The sequence below is a fragment of the Pelobates fuscus genome, chromosome 9 (assembly GCF_036172605.1).
Source record: "Pelobates fuscus isolate aPelFus1 chromosome 9, aPelFus1.pri, whole genome shotgun sequence".
Taxonomy (NCBI): Eukaryota; Metazoa; Chordata; class Amphibia; order Anura; family Pelobatidae; genus Pelobates; species Pelobates fuscus.
Window position 1 is genome coordinate 164,646,184 of NC_086325.1, and position 18,507 is coordinate 164,664,690.

The 18,507-nt window shown below is 43.0% G+C and overlaps 1 protein-coding gene across 1 annotated transcript in view; it reads left to right on the forward strand.

Annotated features, from left to right (window-relative positions):
* The first annotated feature begins 9,628 nt into the window (after window positions 1-9,628).
* Window positions 9,629-18,507, forward strand: part of NPDC1 (neural proliferation, differentiation and control 1) — a 77,351-nt gene continuing 68,472 nt past the window's right edge. The window contains exon 1 of the mRNA XM_063432962.1: window positions 9,629-9,803. Within this exon, the coding sequence (XP_063289032.1) occupies window positions 9,716-9,803 (88 nt within the window). The 5' untranslated portion in view covers window positions 9,629-9,715. The remainder of the gene's footprint in view (window positions 9,804-18,507) is intronic.

Genomic DNA, 18,507 nt, shown 5'->3' on the forward strand with positions numbered 1-18,507 from the left:
GCAGGGCCCTCAATCCCTCTGTTACTGTGTCACTATACTCCACTCCCTCTAGCATGTAAGCTCACTGAGCAGGGCCTCAATCCCTCTGTTACTGTGTCACTATACCCCACTCCCTCTAACATGTAAACTCACTGAGCAGGCCCTCAATCCCTCTGTTACTGTGTCACTATACCCCACTCCCTCTAACATGTAAGCTCACTGAGCAGGGCCCTCCACCCCTGTGTTACTGTGTCACTATACCCCACTCCCTCTAGCATGTAAACTCACTGAGCAGGCCCTCAATCCCTCTGTTACTCTGTCACTATACCCCACTCCCTCTAACATGTAAACTCATTGAACAGGGCCCTCAATCCCTCTGTTACTGTGTCACTATACCCCACTCCATCTAACATGTAAACTCACTGAGCAGGGCCCTCAATCCCTCTGTTACTGTGTCACTGTACCCCACTCCCTCTAGCATGTAAACTCACTGAGCAGGGCCTCAATCCCTCTGTTACTGTGTCACTATACCCCCCTCCCTCTAGCATGTAAACTCACTGAGCAGGGCCTCAATCCCTCTGTTACTGTGTCACTATACCCCACTCCCTCTAACATGTAAACTCACTGAGCAGGCCCTCAATCCCTCTGTTACTGTGTCACTATACCCCACTCCCTCTAACATGTATGTGGCGAAACCGACCTCGCCACTGGGCATTGGAAAAGACTGATTGCCAGCCTCCTGCCATGTGACTATGGCCCCTGGGATGTATTTCCCTTTAAAGACATTATTTGGGAATATTGTATTTTATTGTGCTGTTTCTGGCCCTTGAAGTACTTTGGGAAAGGACCTGCAGTTTTGGCATAGCACTTCGGATGTAGCCGAAGTGCCAAAGTAATCGAAGTGTCCGCCATTAGAAAACACGTGGCGACCGCCATTTTGATTCATTTGAATGCAGTCAGCAGTGTGTGCCGTCAAACTCATGGAACTAAAATCGGGTACAGAACGGCACGAACACCGCGGAAGTTTTACCTTCCCTGGAACTAATGCATTCGACAGTTCATTCGACAATTCGAATGGTTGTCGTTCGTCTGTTTGAACTTACTTTAACATGGGAAATAGACCGACCGCACAGCCCAAATCTATGGAACTGTTTTGGGCAGGAAAATGTCCTTGCGGTCGGTCATAAAGGACTTCCAGCTAACTTTTTAACCCCTTGAAGGAATCACCTGAATTTTGGATATGTTTATATTTGAAGTGAATGAATAATAATATGTCATTTTTATGAAGATTGAATGTATATTTTTAAAGTTATAGTACATGTGTAAAAACTGTATTTCTCTGCCTGTGATAATTACATTAACCCATTGTGTAAGGCAATTGTATCACAGGCAGAGGGGAGGATTTTGTGTGGTAGTGTCTGAGTGTATTGTACGTATTGATTGGTTGTACTTCAAAACCCTGTGGGCGGTACTATGGTTGTAGAATGGGTATAAAAGCAGAGTGTTTGAATAAAAGTTCTTCAGTTCTACTTCACCCTCAATTTGGAGTGCCATCTCTTATTGGGGGAATCTGCTACAAGGGATTGCTATGCTCTGCATACTCTCATGCGATATTCACTGCTAAGCTCTTGTAAGAGCTTGTTCCGGTTTTGCTCTCTGAAGGGGTCTACGGTGGTTATGGTGTCTGCTGGAGTGATAGAAACCCTCAGGAAGCGCGAGGAGCATCCTTCAACGGAGGTACCCAGTCGAGGTGCCTGTCGATCGGTTACAATGTAAACTCAATGAGCAGGGCCCTCAATCCCTCTGTTACTGTGTCACTATACTCCATTCCCTCTAACATGTAAACTCACTGAGCAGGCCCTCAATCCCTCTGTTACTGTGTCACTATACCCCACTCCCTCTAGCATGTAAGCTCACTGAGCAGGCCCTCAATCCCTCTGTTACTGTGTCACTATACCCCACTCCCTCTAGCATGTAAGCTCATTGAGCAGGGCCATGAATCCCTCTGTTACTGTGTCAGTACACCCCACTACCTCTAGCATGTAAACTCATTGAGCAGGGCCCTCAACCCCTCTGTTACTGTGTCACTATACCCCACTCCCTCTAGCATGTAAACTCATTGAGAAGGGCCCTCAACCCCTCTGTTACTGTGTCACTATACCCCACTCCCTCTAGCATGTAAACTCACTGAGCAGGCCCTCAATCCCTCTGTTACTGTGTCACTATACCCCACTCCCTCTAGCATGTAAGCTCACTGAGCAGGGCCCTCAATCCCTCTGTTACTGTGTCACTACACCCCACTCCCTCTAACATGTAAACTCACTGAGCAGGCCCTCAATCCCTCTGTTACTGTGTCACTATACTCCACTCCCTCTAACATGTAAACTCACTGAGCAGGCCCTCAATCCCTCTGTTACTGTGTCACTATACCCCACTCCCTCTAGCATGTAAGCTCACTGAGCAGGCCCTCAATCCCTCTGTTACTGTGTCACTATACCCCACTCCCTCTAGCATGTAAGCTCATTGAGCAGGGCCATGAATCCCTCTGTTACTGTGTCAGTACACCCCACTACCTCTAGCATGTAAACTCATTGAGCAGGGCCCTCAACCCCTCTGTTACTGTGTCACTATACCCCACTCCCTCTAGCATGTAAACTCATTGAGAAGGGCCCTCAACCCCTCTGTTACTGTGTCACTATACCCCACTCCCTCTAACATGTAAACTCACTGAGCAGGCCCTCAATCCCTCTGTTACTGTGTCACTATACCCCACTCCCTCTAGCATGTAAGCTCACTGAGCAGGGCCCTCAATCCCTCTGTTACTGTGTCACTATACCCCACTCCCTCTAACATGTAAGCTCACTGAGCAGGGCCCTCAATCCCTCTGTTACTGTGTGTCCAACTTGTCTAGTTACAACTATGTTTGTTCATCTACCCACTGTAAAGCGCTACGGAATTTGTTGGCGCTATATAAATAATAACATAATAATAATAATAATTGGATTGGACAAGAAGAAGAAGAGAAGCCTTACTGCGGAGTGAGGCTTGGCGCTGGAGAATAGCGGAGTAAAAAACATTTTTTTTTAGACTATAGAGTAGAACTCTATAGTGTTATCAATACATGTTTGTAGTCCTAACGCTAGAGCGTGCCTTCAAGTGAACAGAAGGGACCTCATAATAAAATATCATACACAAGTCACCTCTTTGTTGGGATAGAATTGTGAAAGCACTTGCGCTGCGCATGTGAAATATAACACGTCATTGTTTTAGTAAGACTTTCATATTGCACAACTCTACCAGTTTCTTCCAGGGTGCTGCCTATGCCCCCTGTGGCTATATCTGGAATTGCAGAATTAAAAAAAATACATATATATATACATATTTTTCAATTTACAGATTTATTTTGTGTTAATTACGAGTGTGAAGTCCTTCTAGTTTTTCTCAAACCAGTTTCACGCAGGTTGTGATTCTTTGGCACTCTAAGTCCACCCCATTTACTGGATACATCATTATGAGTATTTTTTCCTTCTTCATTATCCAATCAAAATATTTGTACAGTGTGAGCATGTGTTGTGTCCTCACAATGCAATACAGCACAATGAGGGCTGCGAGCAATGGGTACAGCAGCATTCAGCCTCAGCAAATTGTCTTTAACTATAGAATGTAAGTTCGATTGAGCAGAGTCCTCTCCAACCTATCGTTCCTGTAATTTTTTTGTAATTGTCCTATTTATAGTTAAATCCCCCCTCTCATAATATTGTAAAGCGCTACGGAATCTGTTGGCGCTATATACATGGCAATAATAACAATAATAATAATAATAACAACTTTCGGCCAAACCACATCACCATTAACCATTTTCAACACTGCAGAATTGAAACACGGGGCCTGTGGAATCATGCAGTTCTACCGCCCCTTAGTGTGACAGCCTCTCAATGCACGACTTGAACAAGTCTATTTTCAACCTATGATATACCCTAACTAATCATCAGCACAAGAGTTAAAGCTTGTATACTGTATTTATTTTTTTAATTCAGAATGTCAGGGTAGGCAGCACGTTTCAGGAGATTATATAATGTGCTGATGAATACTATAGCCATTGCTACCCCCCAAGGGTGGGGAAGGTTGAGCACAGGGTTTATTTCTGTATGGGTTAATAGGATGGGTAACAAGGTCTGGCAATGACTTTAGAGTTTCTGCCAAGCATTAGTAAGGACAAGCAAAGTTCTGCAAACACTAACAGGGTTTTTAACTAAAGTGTGAATGACAAGGTGTATACATGTGAGAATTGTTCAACTCAAGGTAAATTGAAATTTGAGCCCAAATAAATCGGATGTACATGGGTGTGAAAGGGCTCTCGAGTAAGGACGATTGTGGCAAGTACATGCCAGTACACCATATTACCTACCCCGAGCATGCATGATATAGACAGTAACTGAGGAAATGTTGGTTAGAGAAGACGAATTGTGAGTGTAAAGATCTGTAAGTTGGTAAAGATCTGGCCACGTGAGCATGCAAGCTATTAAGCGGCATTGAAGGTTCTGGTTTCTCTACCGGTCAGATTAGAAGGCCCAACACAGGAGTTCTGACGGGATAAAACCACCCTCAAACTGTGCGATGCCAGCAAAGCCTTCCGGATGAGATGCTATGACGAGATCTGTCTTTTATTTTCCTTCCATTGTGTCAATATTTAGATATAAGCAGTATTGTTCCTTCTTGCTGAAAAACCAGTAGTACTGAGACAGCTCGCATGAAGATATAATGTATCACATCCTTAACAGAGACACAGGAGTCTTTACACTAAACAGCGAATTGTTCGAGCGAACGGAAAATATACATTTCAAAATAATAGGCAGAAATAGCTCAAATGGAAAAATTCTCCCATGGGACTGTAGTCACAGTGGGCTATTTTAGCCCGAATGCCCGATTTGATTTCCATTTATTACAATGCAGTGTTGAGTGAATAACTAGGCTATTTAAAGGCGCATCCTCAGCTCCCTTCCAGTAAATCAGCAGGAGACTCCCGTCACTCACCCCGCAATTTTTCAAACTACTCCGGAGTTGTACGATGGGACATGTAGGTGACAAGGTGCCTGAGACAGTGTAAATATTGTGCTTCAGGCCTATGATTAAAGGGACACTCCAGGCACCCAGACCACTTCTGCCCATTGGAGTGGTCTGGGTGCCAACTCCCACTACCCTTAACTCTGCAAGTGTATGTATTGCAGTTTTTATAAACTGCAATAATTACTTTGCAGGGTTAATGCCTCCTCTAGTGGCTGTCATTCTGTCTACTAGACAGCCACTAGAGGGCACTTCCTGATTCATAGCACAGGTTTTCTGTGCTATAGCGTCGCTGGACATCCTCACGCTGTGTGAGGACCTCCAGCGTTGCTAAAATCCCCATAGCATTGAAAAGCATTTTCAATGCTTTCCTATGGAGAGGTCTAATGCGCCTGCGCAGCATTGCCGCACATGCGCATTAGGTCTCACCTGCCAGCGGGTGTGATCAGTCTCCCCCGCCGGCTGCCGTGATGAAGGGGAGGAGCATGAGCGGAGGAAGAAGCAGCGACGTGGGACATGTCGCTGCATCTGGTAAGTAACTGAAGGGGTTTTCACCCCTTCAGCAACCGGAGGTGGGAGGGAGAGGGGACCTGCAGTGCCAGGAAAACAGATTGTTTTAAATGTCTAACATGAAACACTGATTTCTCTGCACTCTTTGCCAGGAATCAAGCTTGCTGGAAGATATTTCAATAAAGCAGATTATTTCTTCATAAAACGTACAATGAGTGTGTCTGTTACAGCAGGGACCTGGTACACACATTCGGATACGACCCAGTAGCCACGGGTTATCAATAATACTCACAATAATAAATGTGATAATTATCAATAAAATAAAGCTTATATTTATTTGTACCTCCAACAAAATCAGTGCAAAAGGGAAACTACAGTGCCGACGCTACAGCTCCCTACACAGGTGTACTACAGCTCCCTATACAGGTGTTGTAGTGGGGGCACAGGTGGGGGTGATATGGGGCCCCCCTCGGCTTACCTTGGGCCAGGGAGAGGTGAGCAGGAGCCTGGAGCCAGCACAGTGCAGTCAGCCGGCCCCTTCTGATGATGTCTGGAGGAGGCGTGACTTCCACTGCTCCTCTCCCAGACTCCCCAGCAGTCCTGGGAGAAGGGCAGTGGAAGTCACGCCCCCTCCTCCTGACATCATAAGGGGCCGGCTGACTTCTCTGACTGCACTGCGCTGGTGGCTGGCTGTAGGGAGAGTGAGGTGTGTTTAAAAATCCGAGTCCCCAGCCAGAGCCAGAGCCAGAGGCAGGGGATTCTGATTTTTGCGCCCCCTTGCTCTGTCGAGCTAAGGCAGCCACTTGTGCCGCCTTATGGACGTGCCGGCCCTGGTCGGGGAAGACTTAAAGGGACACTGAAGGCAGCTGGACCACTTCAGCCCATTGAAGAGGTCTGGGTGCCAACTCCCATCACCCGTATAAACTGCAATAATTACATTGCAGGATTAAGTCCTCCTCTAGGGGCTGTCTACCAGACAGCTATTAGAAGGATTTCCACCTTTTTACACTAATTTTGGTCGTCTAAACGACGCTGGGCGTCCTCAGGCTATGCATGAGGACCTCCAGTGTGGCTGGAATCCCCATAGGAAAGCATTGAATAATACAGGGTCAGGCTGGGTGTAATACAGGGTCAGGCTGGGTGTAATACAGGGTCAGGCTGGGTGTAATACAGGGTCAGGCTGGGTGTAATACAGAGTCAGGCTGGGTGTAATACAGAGTCAGGCTGGGTGTAATACAGGGTCAGGCTGGGTGTAATACAGGGTCAGGCTGGGTGTAATACAGAGTCAGGCTGGGTGTGATACAGAGTCAGGCTGGGTGTGATACAGAGTCAGGCTGGGTGTAATACAGGGTCAGGCTGGGTGTAATACAGGGTCAGGCTGGGTGTAATACAGGGTCAGGCTGGGTGTGATACAGAGTCAGGCTGGGTGTAATACAGGGTCAGGCTGGGTGTGATACAGAGTCAGGCTGGGTGTGATAAAGAGTCAGGCTGGGTGTAATACAGGGTCAGGCTGGGTGTAATAGAGGGTCAGACTGGGTGTAATACAGAGTCAGGCTGGGTGTAATACAGAGTCAGGCTGGGTGTAGTACAGGGTCATGCTGGGTGTAATACAGTCAGGCTGGGTGTAATACAGGGTCAGGCTGGGTGTAATACAGAGTCAGGCTGGGTGTAATACAGGGTCAGGCTGGGTGTAATACAGGGTCAGGCTGGGTGTAATACAGGGTCAGGCTGGGTGTAATACAGAGTCAGGCTGGGTGTGATACAGAGTCAGGCTGGGTGTGATACAGAGTCAGGCTGGGTGTAATACAGGGTCAGGCTGGGTGTAATACAGGGTCAGGCTGGGTGTAATACAGGGTCAGGCTGGGTGTAATACAGGGTCAGGCTGGGTGTAATACAGGGTCAGGCTGGGTGTAATACAGGGTCAGGCTGGGTGTAATTCAGAGTCAGGCTGGGTGTAATACAGGGTCAGGCTGGGTGTAATACAGAGTCAGGCTGGGTGTAATACAGGGTCAGGCTGGGTGTGATACAGAGTCAGGCTGGGTGTGATACAGAGTCAGGCTGGGTGTAATACAGGGTCAGGCTGGGTGTGATACAGAGTCAGGCTGGGTGTGATAAAGAGTCAGGCTGGGTGTAATACAGGGTCAGGCTGGGTGTAATAGAGGGTCAGACTGGGTGTAATACAGAGTCAGGCTGGGTGTAATACAGAGTCAGGCTGGGTGTAGTACAGGGTCATGCTGGGTGTAATACAGTCAGGCTGGGTGTAATACAGGGTCAGGCTGGGTGTAATACAGAGTCAGGCTGGGTGTAATACAGAGTCAGGCTGGGTGTAATACAGGGTCAGGCTGGGTGTAATACAGTCAGGCTGGGTGTGATACAGGGTCAGGCTGGGTGTGATACAGAGTCAGGCTGGGTGTGATACAGGGTCAGGCTGGGTGTAATACAGGGTCAGGCTGGGTGTAATACAGAGTCAGGCTGGGTGTAATACAGGGTCAGGCTGGGTGTAATACAGGGTCAGGCTGGGTGTAATACAGGGTCAGGCTGGGTGTAATTCAGAGTCAGGCTGGGTGTAATACAGGGTCAGGCTGGGTGTAATACAGAGTCAGGCTGGGTGTAATACAGGGTCAGGCTGGGTGTAATACAGGGTCAGGCTGGGTGTAATACAGAGTCAGGCTGGGTGTAATACAGAGTCAGGCTGGGTGTAATACAGGGTCAGGCTGGGTGTAATACAGAGTCAGGCTGGGTGTAATACAGAGTCAGGCTGGGTGTAATACAGAGTCAGGCTGGGTGTAATACAGGGTCAGGCTGGGTGTAATACAGAGTCAGGCTGGGTGTAATACAGAGTCAGGCTGGGTGTAATACAGGGTCAGGCTGGGTGTAATACAGGGTCAGGCTGGGTGTAATACAGGGTCAGGCTGGGTGTAATACAGGGTCAGGCTGGGTGTAATACAGGGTCAGGCTGGATGTAATACAGGGTCAGGCTGGGTGTAATACAGGGTCAGGCTGGGTGTAATACAGGGTCAGGCTGGGTGTAATACAGGGTCAGGCTGGGTGTAATACAGAGTCAGGCTGGGTGTAATACAGAGTCAGGCTGGGTGTAATACAGAGTCAGGCTGGGTGTAATACAGGGTCAGGCTGGGTGTAATACAGGGTCAGGCTGGGTGTAATACAGAGTCAGGCTGGGTGTATTACAGAGTCAGGCTGGGTGTAATACAGGGTCAGGCTGGGTGTAATACAGGGTCAGGCTGGGTGTAATACAGAGTCAGGCTGGGTGTAATACAGAGTCAGGCTGGGTGTAATACAGAGTCAGGCTGGGTGTAATACAGGGTCAGGCTGGGTGTAATACAGGGTCAGGCTGGGTGTAATACAGGGTCAGGCTGGGTGTAATACAGGGTCAGGCTGGGTGTAATACAGGGTCAGGCTGGGTGTAATACAGAGTCAGGCTGGGTGTAATACAGGGTCAGGCTGGGTGTAATACAGGGTCAGGCTGGGTGTAATACAGAGTCAGGCTGGGTGTAATACAGGGTCAGGCTGGGTGTAATACAGGGTCAGGCTGGGTGTAATACAGGGTCAGGCTGGGTGTAATACAGGGTCAGGCTGGGTGTAATACAGGGTCAGGCTGGGTGTAATACAGAGTCAGGCTGGGTGTAATACAGGGTCAGGCTGGGTGTAATACAGGGTCAGGCTGGGTGTAATACAGGGTCAGGCTGGGTGTAATACAGGGTCAGGCTGGGTGTAATACAGGGTCAGGCTGGGTGTAATACAGGGTCAGACTGGGTGTCATACAGGGTCAGGCTGGGTGTAATACAGGGTCAGGCTGGGTGTAATACAGGGTCAGGCTGGGTGTAATACAGGGTCAGGCTGGGTGTAATACAGAGTCAGGCTGAGGGCCAGTTGGCAGTGAGGGGGGCCAGGTTTGGACAGGTTATCCCAGAGTCGGGGGGGGGGGTGTCTGTCACTGTGTCAGTGTGTGGGCGGGTCCTCCTGCTCTCTGTGCGCGCTCCCGGCTCGATGTGTGCGTCTCTCTCTCACAGTGCGCGCGCTTTCCGCTCTGTGTGCGCGCTCCCTGCTGCTCTCGGAGCTGTCTGTGTGCGCGCTCCCGGCTGCTGTCAGTGAGTCTCAGGTCGGGCACACGATGCAGCCTCTCCCCTCCTCAGCCTGAAGGATGGGGGGTCCGCGGCCAGTGGGGGCCCTACTGGGGCCCATCCTCTACTGCTGGGTGTTACTAGCCCGGGGGGCCACCGCCAGACCAGGTAACCACCGGGGGGGGGGACAGGTGGATTTATCTTTACATACACACTGTATTATAACGATATAACCATCTGTGTATCAATATTATCTATATTATAACGATATAACAATCTGTGTATCAATATTATCTATATTATAACGATATAACAATCTGTGTATCAATATTATCTATATTATAACGATATAACAATCTGTGTATCAATATTATCTATATTATAACGATATAACAATCTGTGTATCAATATTATCTATATTATAACGATATAACAATCTGTGTATCAATATTATCTATATTATAATGATATAACAATCTGTGTATCAATATTATCTATATTATAACGATATAACAATCTGTGTATCAATATTATCTATATTATAATGATATAACAATCTGTGTATCAATATTATCTATATTATAACGATATAACAATCTGTGTATCAATATTATCTATATTATAATGATATAACCATCTGTGTATCAATATTATCTATATTATAACGATATAACAATCTGTGTATCAATATTATCTATATTATAACGATATAACAATCTGTGTATCAATATTATCTATATTATAACGATATAACAATCTGTGAATCAATATTATCTATATTATAACGATACAACAATCTGTGTATCAATATTATCTATATTATAACGATATAACAATCTGTGTATCAATATTATCTATATTATAACGATATAACAATCTGTGTATCAATATTATCTATATTATAATGATATAACCATCTGTGTATCAATATTATCTATATTATAATGATATAACCATCTGTGTATCAATATTATCTATTTTATAACGATACAACAATCTGTGTATCAATATTATCTATATTATAATGATATAACAATCTGCGTATCAATATTATCTATATTATAATGATATAACAATCTGTATCAATATTATCTATATTATAATGATATAACAATCTGTGCATCAATATTATCTATATTATAATGATACAACAATCTGTGTATCAATATTATCTATATTATAACGATACAGCAATCTGTGTATCAATATTATCTATATTATAATGATACAGCAATCTGTGTATCAATATTATCTATATTATAATGATACAACAATCTGTGTATCAATATTATCTATATTATAACGATATAACAATCTGTGTATCAATATTATCTATATTATAACGATATAACAATCTGTATCAATATTATCTATATTATAACGATATAACAATCTGTGAATCAATATTATCTATATTATAACGATACAGCAATCTGTGTATCAATATTATCTATATTATAATGATACAGCAATCTGTGTATCAATATTATCTATATTATAACGATATAACAATCTGTGTATCAATATTATCTATATTATAACGATATAACAATCTGTGTATCAATATTATCTATATTATAACGATATAACAATCTGTATCAATATTATCTATATTATAACGATATAACAATCTGTGAATCAATATTATCTATATTATAACGATACAACAATCTATGTAGCAATATTATCTATATTATAATGATATAACAATCTGTGTATCAATATTATCTATATTATAATGATATAACAATCTGTGTATCAATATTATCTATATTATAATGATACAGCAATCTGTGTATCAATATTATCTATATTATAATGATACAGCAATCTATGTATCAATATTATCTATATTATAATGATACAAGCAATCTGTGTATCAATATTATCTATTTTATATATATGTGTGTGTGTTGTCACTGATAATGTAAATATATTGTATACATCAATAGAGAAATCATATATTTATAATGTGTGTGTAAGGTGTACACAGTACAGGATGTACCCCCAACATCCAGTCTGTAGGAGTGCACCCCAACACCATGCTTGTAGGAGTGCGCCCTAACACCCAGTCTGTTGGAGTGCACCCCAACACCATGCATGTAGGAGTGCACCCCAACATCCAGTCTGTAGGAGTGCACCCTAACACCCTGCCTGTAGGAGTGCACCCCAACACCCTGCCTGTAGGAGTGCACCCCAACACCCAGTCTGTAGAAGTGCACCCCAACACCCTGCCTGTAGGAGTGCACCCCAACACCCTGCCTGTAGGAGTGCACCCCAACACCCTGCCTGTAGGAGTGCACCCCAACACCCTGCCTGTAGGAGTGCACCCCAACACCCTGCCTGTAGGAGTGCACCCCAACACCCTGCCTGTAGGAGTGCACCCCAACACCCTGCCTGTAGGAGTGCACCCCAACACCCTGCCTGTAGGAGTGCACCCCAACACCCTGCCTGTAGGAGTGCACCCCAACACCCTGCCTGTAGGAGTGCACCCTAATATCCTATCTGTAGACTTGGTGCCATATGTTGGGAAGCAGTGATTATAGTGATTGTAGAATGCTGGCAGATGGCAGGGGTGATGTCATATGTTTACCTTGGCTGCAGGACTTGGCATGTTTTGGGGTGCTGGTGGATTGGGGTGTGTGGGTGCCAGCTGGCAGGTAGGTGAGCTTGGTAAATAATTAGATTTTATGTGACTTTGGGACCCAGAGTCTTTGTTAATGCACATGGCATTTATAGGATTATGTGTAAACCTCAGCTTTCCTTAAATATTTGTATTGTTGGTTTATGATATTGACGGTTTGCACATTGTATTTTCTTTAATAAATATACTGCTATTCAGACCATGTTAATATTCTTATTGCAGTATTAAAGATTTATTCTGTATCAGTTACCAGAGATTTTTTAAAGCCTTTAAGATGCTGTTTATTTTTTAATCTATATAATTAACCTATAAACCTGGGCCTGGGTTTACGCTTTAGCCCAGTATTGCCTTGTCAGTGTCTGGCACAGATTGATAGGAATTGTGGTCTAACAACTACTGGAAGGGAACGATTAGACATTGCAGCTCTAGAATAATAATGCGGTTAATATTGTCCCAGTTGCTCCCTCCTCCACCTTCCAGCCCATGTAGCTGTACTGGGCATTTATGATCAGCTGTGAACGTGCCCTGTAGTCCCAGCCATAATGGCTAGCGGGAAGGTATTGGAGTTCGAAGGACTGAGGAACTCCTTGTAATTTAGCATTGTAGAAGGTTTGATCTCATAGAGTCCCTTTCTGTTTATACAGCTGAGATTTGGAATAAAAGATGATTGCCTTTTGTGAGTCAGACAGGCGTGATAGACCTATTTATTGAGCCAGGTCTTACCTAGATCCATTCGAGTAAATCAGGACTTGGCATTCCCCTGTCATCATATAGCCTCTAAATTGAAATTTTGAATATATTTTTATTGCTAGTGAACAAAATACGGGACATTCCTAAACTGCCCTTCAAAATGATTAGGTCTACAATAAAATATTTCCTGCCAGACTACTCGATTCTCTAAACGGTTTTCAAACTATCGATATGTGTAACTCATGCGCCCTCTTTGTCTCTGAATTTTGTGAAACCCAACCTTGATGGGGCAATGAAAATTTAGGAATAATTAAAAATCCAGAACTAAATTATCTTGACTTAATATTGGCTATTATCGGAAGACCAATGTAGATTCCCATTCTGCTGACCTACTAGCCTTGTTGTGGATGGTTTCAATATTTAATTGGTCCTTTTTGAAGAATTCAGGGTGAAATAATATTTAACCTTACCAAGCGTTTTACCCATGTAATACATTTTTAGTTAGGTGTGATGTTTGACCATTGCTGAGAGATGCTTGAATTCAGTGTGCCTAGCTCTTATCGAAAGTGGCCATCTGTTTATCGAGAGAGAGACACCCATTACAGGACTGGAGGAGATAGATGTGGACAGCCTGAAAGGATAATGTGCTTTATTGAATCTATTTGTTATCTTTTTGGTTCAATCTGCAATTCACCTTGTCTGTATTAGGTTTGCTGACCACTGAATTTTCCAATTAGATTTTTTTTTTTTTTAATTTACACTTCAAAGCCTTAGTAGATAAGCCTGGTGAACAGGTTTTTCTTAAAAAATCTCCTGATTTATTAACATTTATTTAGCAGTGATTTGGCACCCTTGTTGCACCATTAAGGACAACATAGCTAAGTTTCAATCAAACTACATTAAATGTATGTAGTTCATGACCCTTTCCAATCATAGGTGGTGTATAAATGCCCATTTTCTATTCCGCTTGTTTAATTATGGATTTATGATTGTAAAAAAAAACACTTTAATTGGAGGGAAACGTTTTAGTGAGAAAATCATAACTGGAAACCACAAAATAAATATTTATATATATATATATTTATTTATTTTTTTACATCAAGTATTTGTAATCAATAAATAGCTAATTCATTCATAGTCATTAGCAAAACAGATTCAGCTCACAGCCTATCACAGAGGGGGCTGGACTTTGGGGTCTGAGAGGCACACAGTTTGCCAAAAATCAAGAGGCTCCTGCCCTCTAAGAACCAAGTCAGACTCGGTTCGCAATCCAATGCTGCTCCTGGCGCTCATTTGATTGGTGCGGCAATTTGCTGCGCATGCACACTCTCCTTCCTATGGGAAGGCTGAGTTCATCAAGATTGATGATCTCAGCCAGGGAGGCAGTGCAGCAGCACAGAGACTGGCATATTGAGGGACTGCGGAACAGACTGTGTATGTTACAGACAAAACCAGAAATTAGGACACAACGCAGAACATGCATTATTTAATAGTGGTGAGGCTGAAATGTCCTACATTTTTGCGTAACCCAGTATTGCCACATAAATTCTTCTATTATTTATGGGAGATACCCGATTTTAAGTCATTTTTAGCAATGTGAAAAAATGAGAAGTTTGACCACTGAGCAGTGAATTTCACTGTATCTAAAGCCTAAATGCAAGATTTAGCTAACAATGGCTGGTTTGAAAAGGTTGTTTTAGTTCACCTAGGTCAGGGATAGGCAACCTTCGGCTCTCCAGATGTTGTGGACTACATCCCCCATAATGCTCTTACACACATAATGCTGGCAAAGCATCATGGGAGGTGTAGTTCAAAACATCTGGGGAGCCGAAGGTTGCCTATCCCTGAACTAGGTGAAAGCTTGGCTATTTTAACCAGAATTTTATCATTCGGTTTTCAGTTAACGTGAATTTACTGTTTAGTATATAAACCCTTAGCGTGTGGACGTGCTGACTCCTGTTGGTGTACTTAGTATGGATTGTGTGTTTATATTCATTAGTTTCAAAATCAGAGACGTTTGTATACCTCAAAACAGGAACGCAGTATGGCGGGATCGAAGACTTTAGAATAGCCATGTGTCTGTTACATTAAGTAAAATATCAGTTATGTGCACAGACCTTTACCTAGGTGGGGCTGGTATAGGGTAATGGTTTTTTTCCAATGTAATTTTGAGTATTTGCTTAAAGGAAAACTATAGGGTCAGGAACACAACCATGTATTCCAGACCCTATAGTGCAAAACCCACCATTTAGTTGGCTTGCCCCTAAAAGAAATTAAAATTCACCTTTTTTCCACCGCCGCACGGGTCCGCCCCCTTGGTGACATAATCAGAATTGCCGATTTTTAGCCAATCTAATGCTTTAATTGGCAGGGCTAAACACTGTTTTTGCCAATCAGCACCTCCTCATAGAGATTCATTGAATCAATGCATCTCTATAAGTAAATTTCAGCGTCCCCATGCAGAGCGTGAAGACACTGAACGGCACTGCTGCCTTCTAAGCTAGGAAGCCCCTCCAGTGGCCATCTGAGGAGTGGCCACTTGCAGGTGTCCCTAGGGGCAATGTAAACGTTTATTAAGCTGTAGTTGCCTTGGTGTGGTGACTATTGTGTCCCTTTAATGCAGCGTTTATACAAAAATAAGATAATTCTTGTTCATCAGGCTGAGTAGCTTAAAGGAGATAATAGAGCAGCAGGAAATGCTAGCAGAATGCTTGGTTGTATAGGGAGAGGTATTAGCAGTAGAAAGAGGGAAGTGCTCATGCCATTGTACAGAACACTGGTGAGACCTCACATGGAGTACTGTACACAGTACTGGAGACCCTATCTTCAGAAGGATATTGATACCTTAGAGAGAGTTCAAAGAAGGGCTACTAAACTGGTTCAGGGATTGCAGGATAAAACTTGCCAGGAAAGGTTAAAGGATCTTAACATGTATAGCTTGGAGGAAAGACGAGACAGGGGGGATATGATAGAAACATTTAAATACATAAAGGGAATCAACACAGTAAAAGAGGAGACTATATTTAAAAGAAGAAAAACTACCACAACCAGAGGACATAGTCTAAAATTAGAAGGACAAAGGTTTAAAAATAATATCAGGAAGTATTACTTTACTGAGAGGGTAGTGGATGCATGGAATAGCCTTCCAGCTGAAGTGGTAGAGGTTAACACAGTAAAGGAGTTTAAGCATGCGTGGGATAGGCATAAGGCTATCCTAACTATAAGATAAGGCCAGGGACTAATGGAAGTATTTAGAAAACTGGGCAGACTAGATGGGTCGAATGGTTCTTATCTGCCGTCACATTCTATGTTTCTATGTTTCTATGAGATCTACCACTTCCACCATTGATAAAACATTGAAAATCACAGCACACTTAACGTGTGTCGGAGCCTGGAGTGTCCCTTTAAGGAATGCAGCTTTATCCTTCTGTTAAACAACAATCTCTGTTCCATTGTGTTTATTTTGGTGCTATGCGCCCAGTTTACGTCCGTAATACACAAATTGATAAAGGAGACACTGCTCTTACTAAAGATGACCGTGCCTGCCGTCCATGTTAATATTTTATTACTTTGTTTTAGATTTGCTTTCCTTGGGCAATACTGTATTTTTTTCCCATGAATTCCAAAATCCCTTCCTCCTTCAGGAAAAGCAATTCCTGCCTTTCATATCCTGCTTTCTCCTTCCACACATAGAGGCGGTGTCTGCGAATTCCCAAAACTGTACAATCGGATAACTATTTATTAAAAACAGGGAAAACACGGGACCTGTAACTAGCAGCTGAGTTGTAGACGTATTTCAGATATTCCTGTTTTACATAGTAGTGTTGATTCCTAAGCAACACTATGCTGTGTTTATTTAGTAGAAACAGATTAAAGGTGCACTATGTGCATTATAACCACTTTACCTAATTAAAGTGGTTATGGAGCCTTCAGTTCTCTCACTTTCTTCTAACAGTGAACACAGTTTTCTAAATCTGAACGAGGGTCCCCATCAGTCTACAGCCAAGCCCCCTTTGGAGGTATGATTAAGACTTACATTTCACAACACCATAATCACCATATTTATATGGCAGCTATGCGTTAACCTGAGCAGCTGCACTTGCTAGACTACAACTCACATCATGGTTATTACAATTCTGGTTGAGGATGGTGGGAGTGAAAGTATACATATGAAGTAATGGGCTGCTGAATTCACTTGGTCTATAACACCAACCAACCTCATCTGGTGGTTTGCTGAGCCCTATAAGAACTTTGGCATTAGATGGCGAGTCGTCATTGTACTGAACATGTGAAAACGATTACCTAAAAACAACCCTTGGGAAAAAAACAAAAACATATAAAATGATCCGTATCATTTATTCAATAATAATAATAATGATCATCATCATTGTAAAACAATTAAAATAAAATGAGCCTTCTCTCCTCGAAGCTGTACTCTGCAGATTTGTTCTGTTTCCTATGAGAAGCATTTGATTGGTAGCAAGTAAATTAGGGTCAAAAATAGGGTGCGTAAATATGGGAGGTCCATATTTTTACATCATTTTTATTATTTTCCTCTAATGGCTAAATTTGAAGAATGATTTAGATAAAAAGATAAAAAATAAGGCAGAATGAGGGGAAATACAGCTAATTGTAAAAGGTTGAATTGGATTTTGGGAACTGGGAAGTGTGCGTATTGTAAACTGGTATATATCGGTAAGAGAAAAGGGATGGAATATTATTGGGGTCACAACGGATTGCTTAGATGTTGCAGACATTAGAAAATGGCATATAGCCTGTTTTATTCGAACATAAGATATCACATTTTCAATATACAGGGGACACACATGGTGTCTGGATTTGTGTCTTTAACCCCTTAAGGACACACGACATGTGTGACATGTCATAATTCCCTTTTATTCCAGAAGTTTGGTCCTTAAGGGGTTAAACATGAATCTGAATTATATGGTATCTAAAGGCCAATGTGCTGCAGTGGTTTGGGGTTAATGGCAACATTCAGTACTTATTTCTGATGTTAGAATCTGCCAAAACACACAGGGAGTTTCAAAATAGAAATAGAGCTAAAAAATGAATTCTGCCTGAGAAAAAGGGCGGACGCAACCTCTGCGCCAAATATCGTAGGCATTGCATTTTATTTCTTTAGGATTTTGTCATAGATCGTATTAAAATAGTTTTTTAAATTGCGCCAAGTACCATGACCACTAAAGTGATCTGAAGTGGTCGTGGTGCCTGTAATTTATATTTGTAACGCTGCACGTAGAGAGTTTAACCCCTCTGCTGCCATAGGCTCTGGCTGCGTCATTAGCCAGGCCAGAATAAGTGTTTTAGGCCGACTAATGTCAAATCCGCCAGCCTCCCCCCTCCCCACTCCTTTAACGTTTAAATTTGCATAATCCGTGCTAGAAGATGCGTAGATGTTTTTCTACTAAAGAGAGCGTTTTGGAGAATCAACTTTGTTGCAAAATGTGAAAGAAAATAAACCAAATTCAGCTGAAATTATTTTCCAGTTTCTGCCATTTTTATCGTTTTGTATATTAG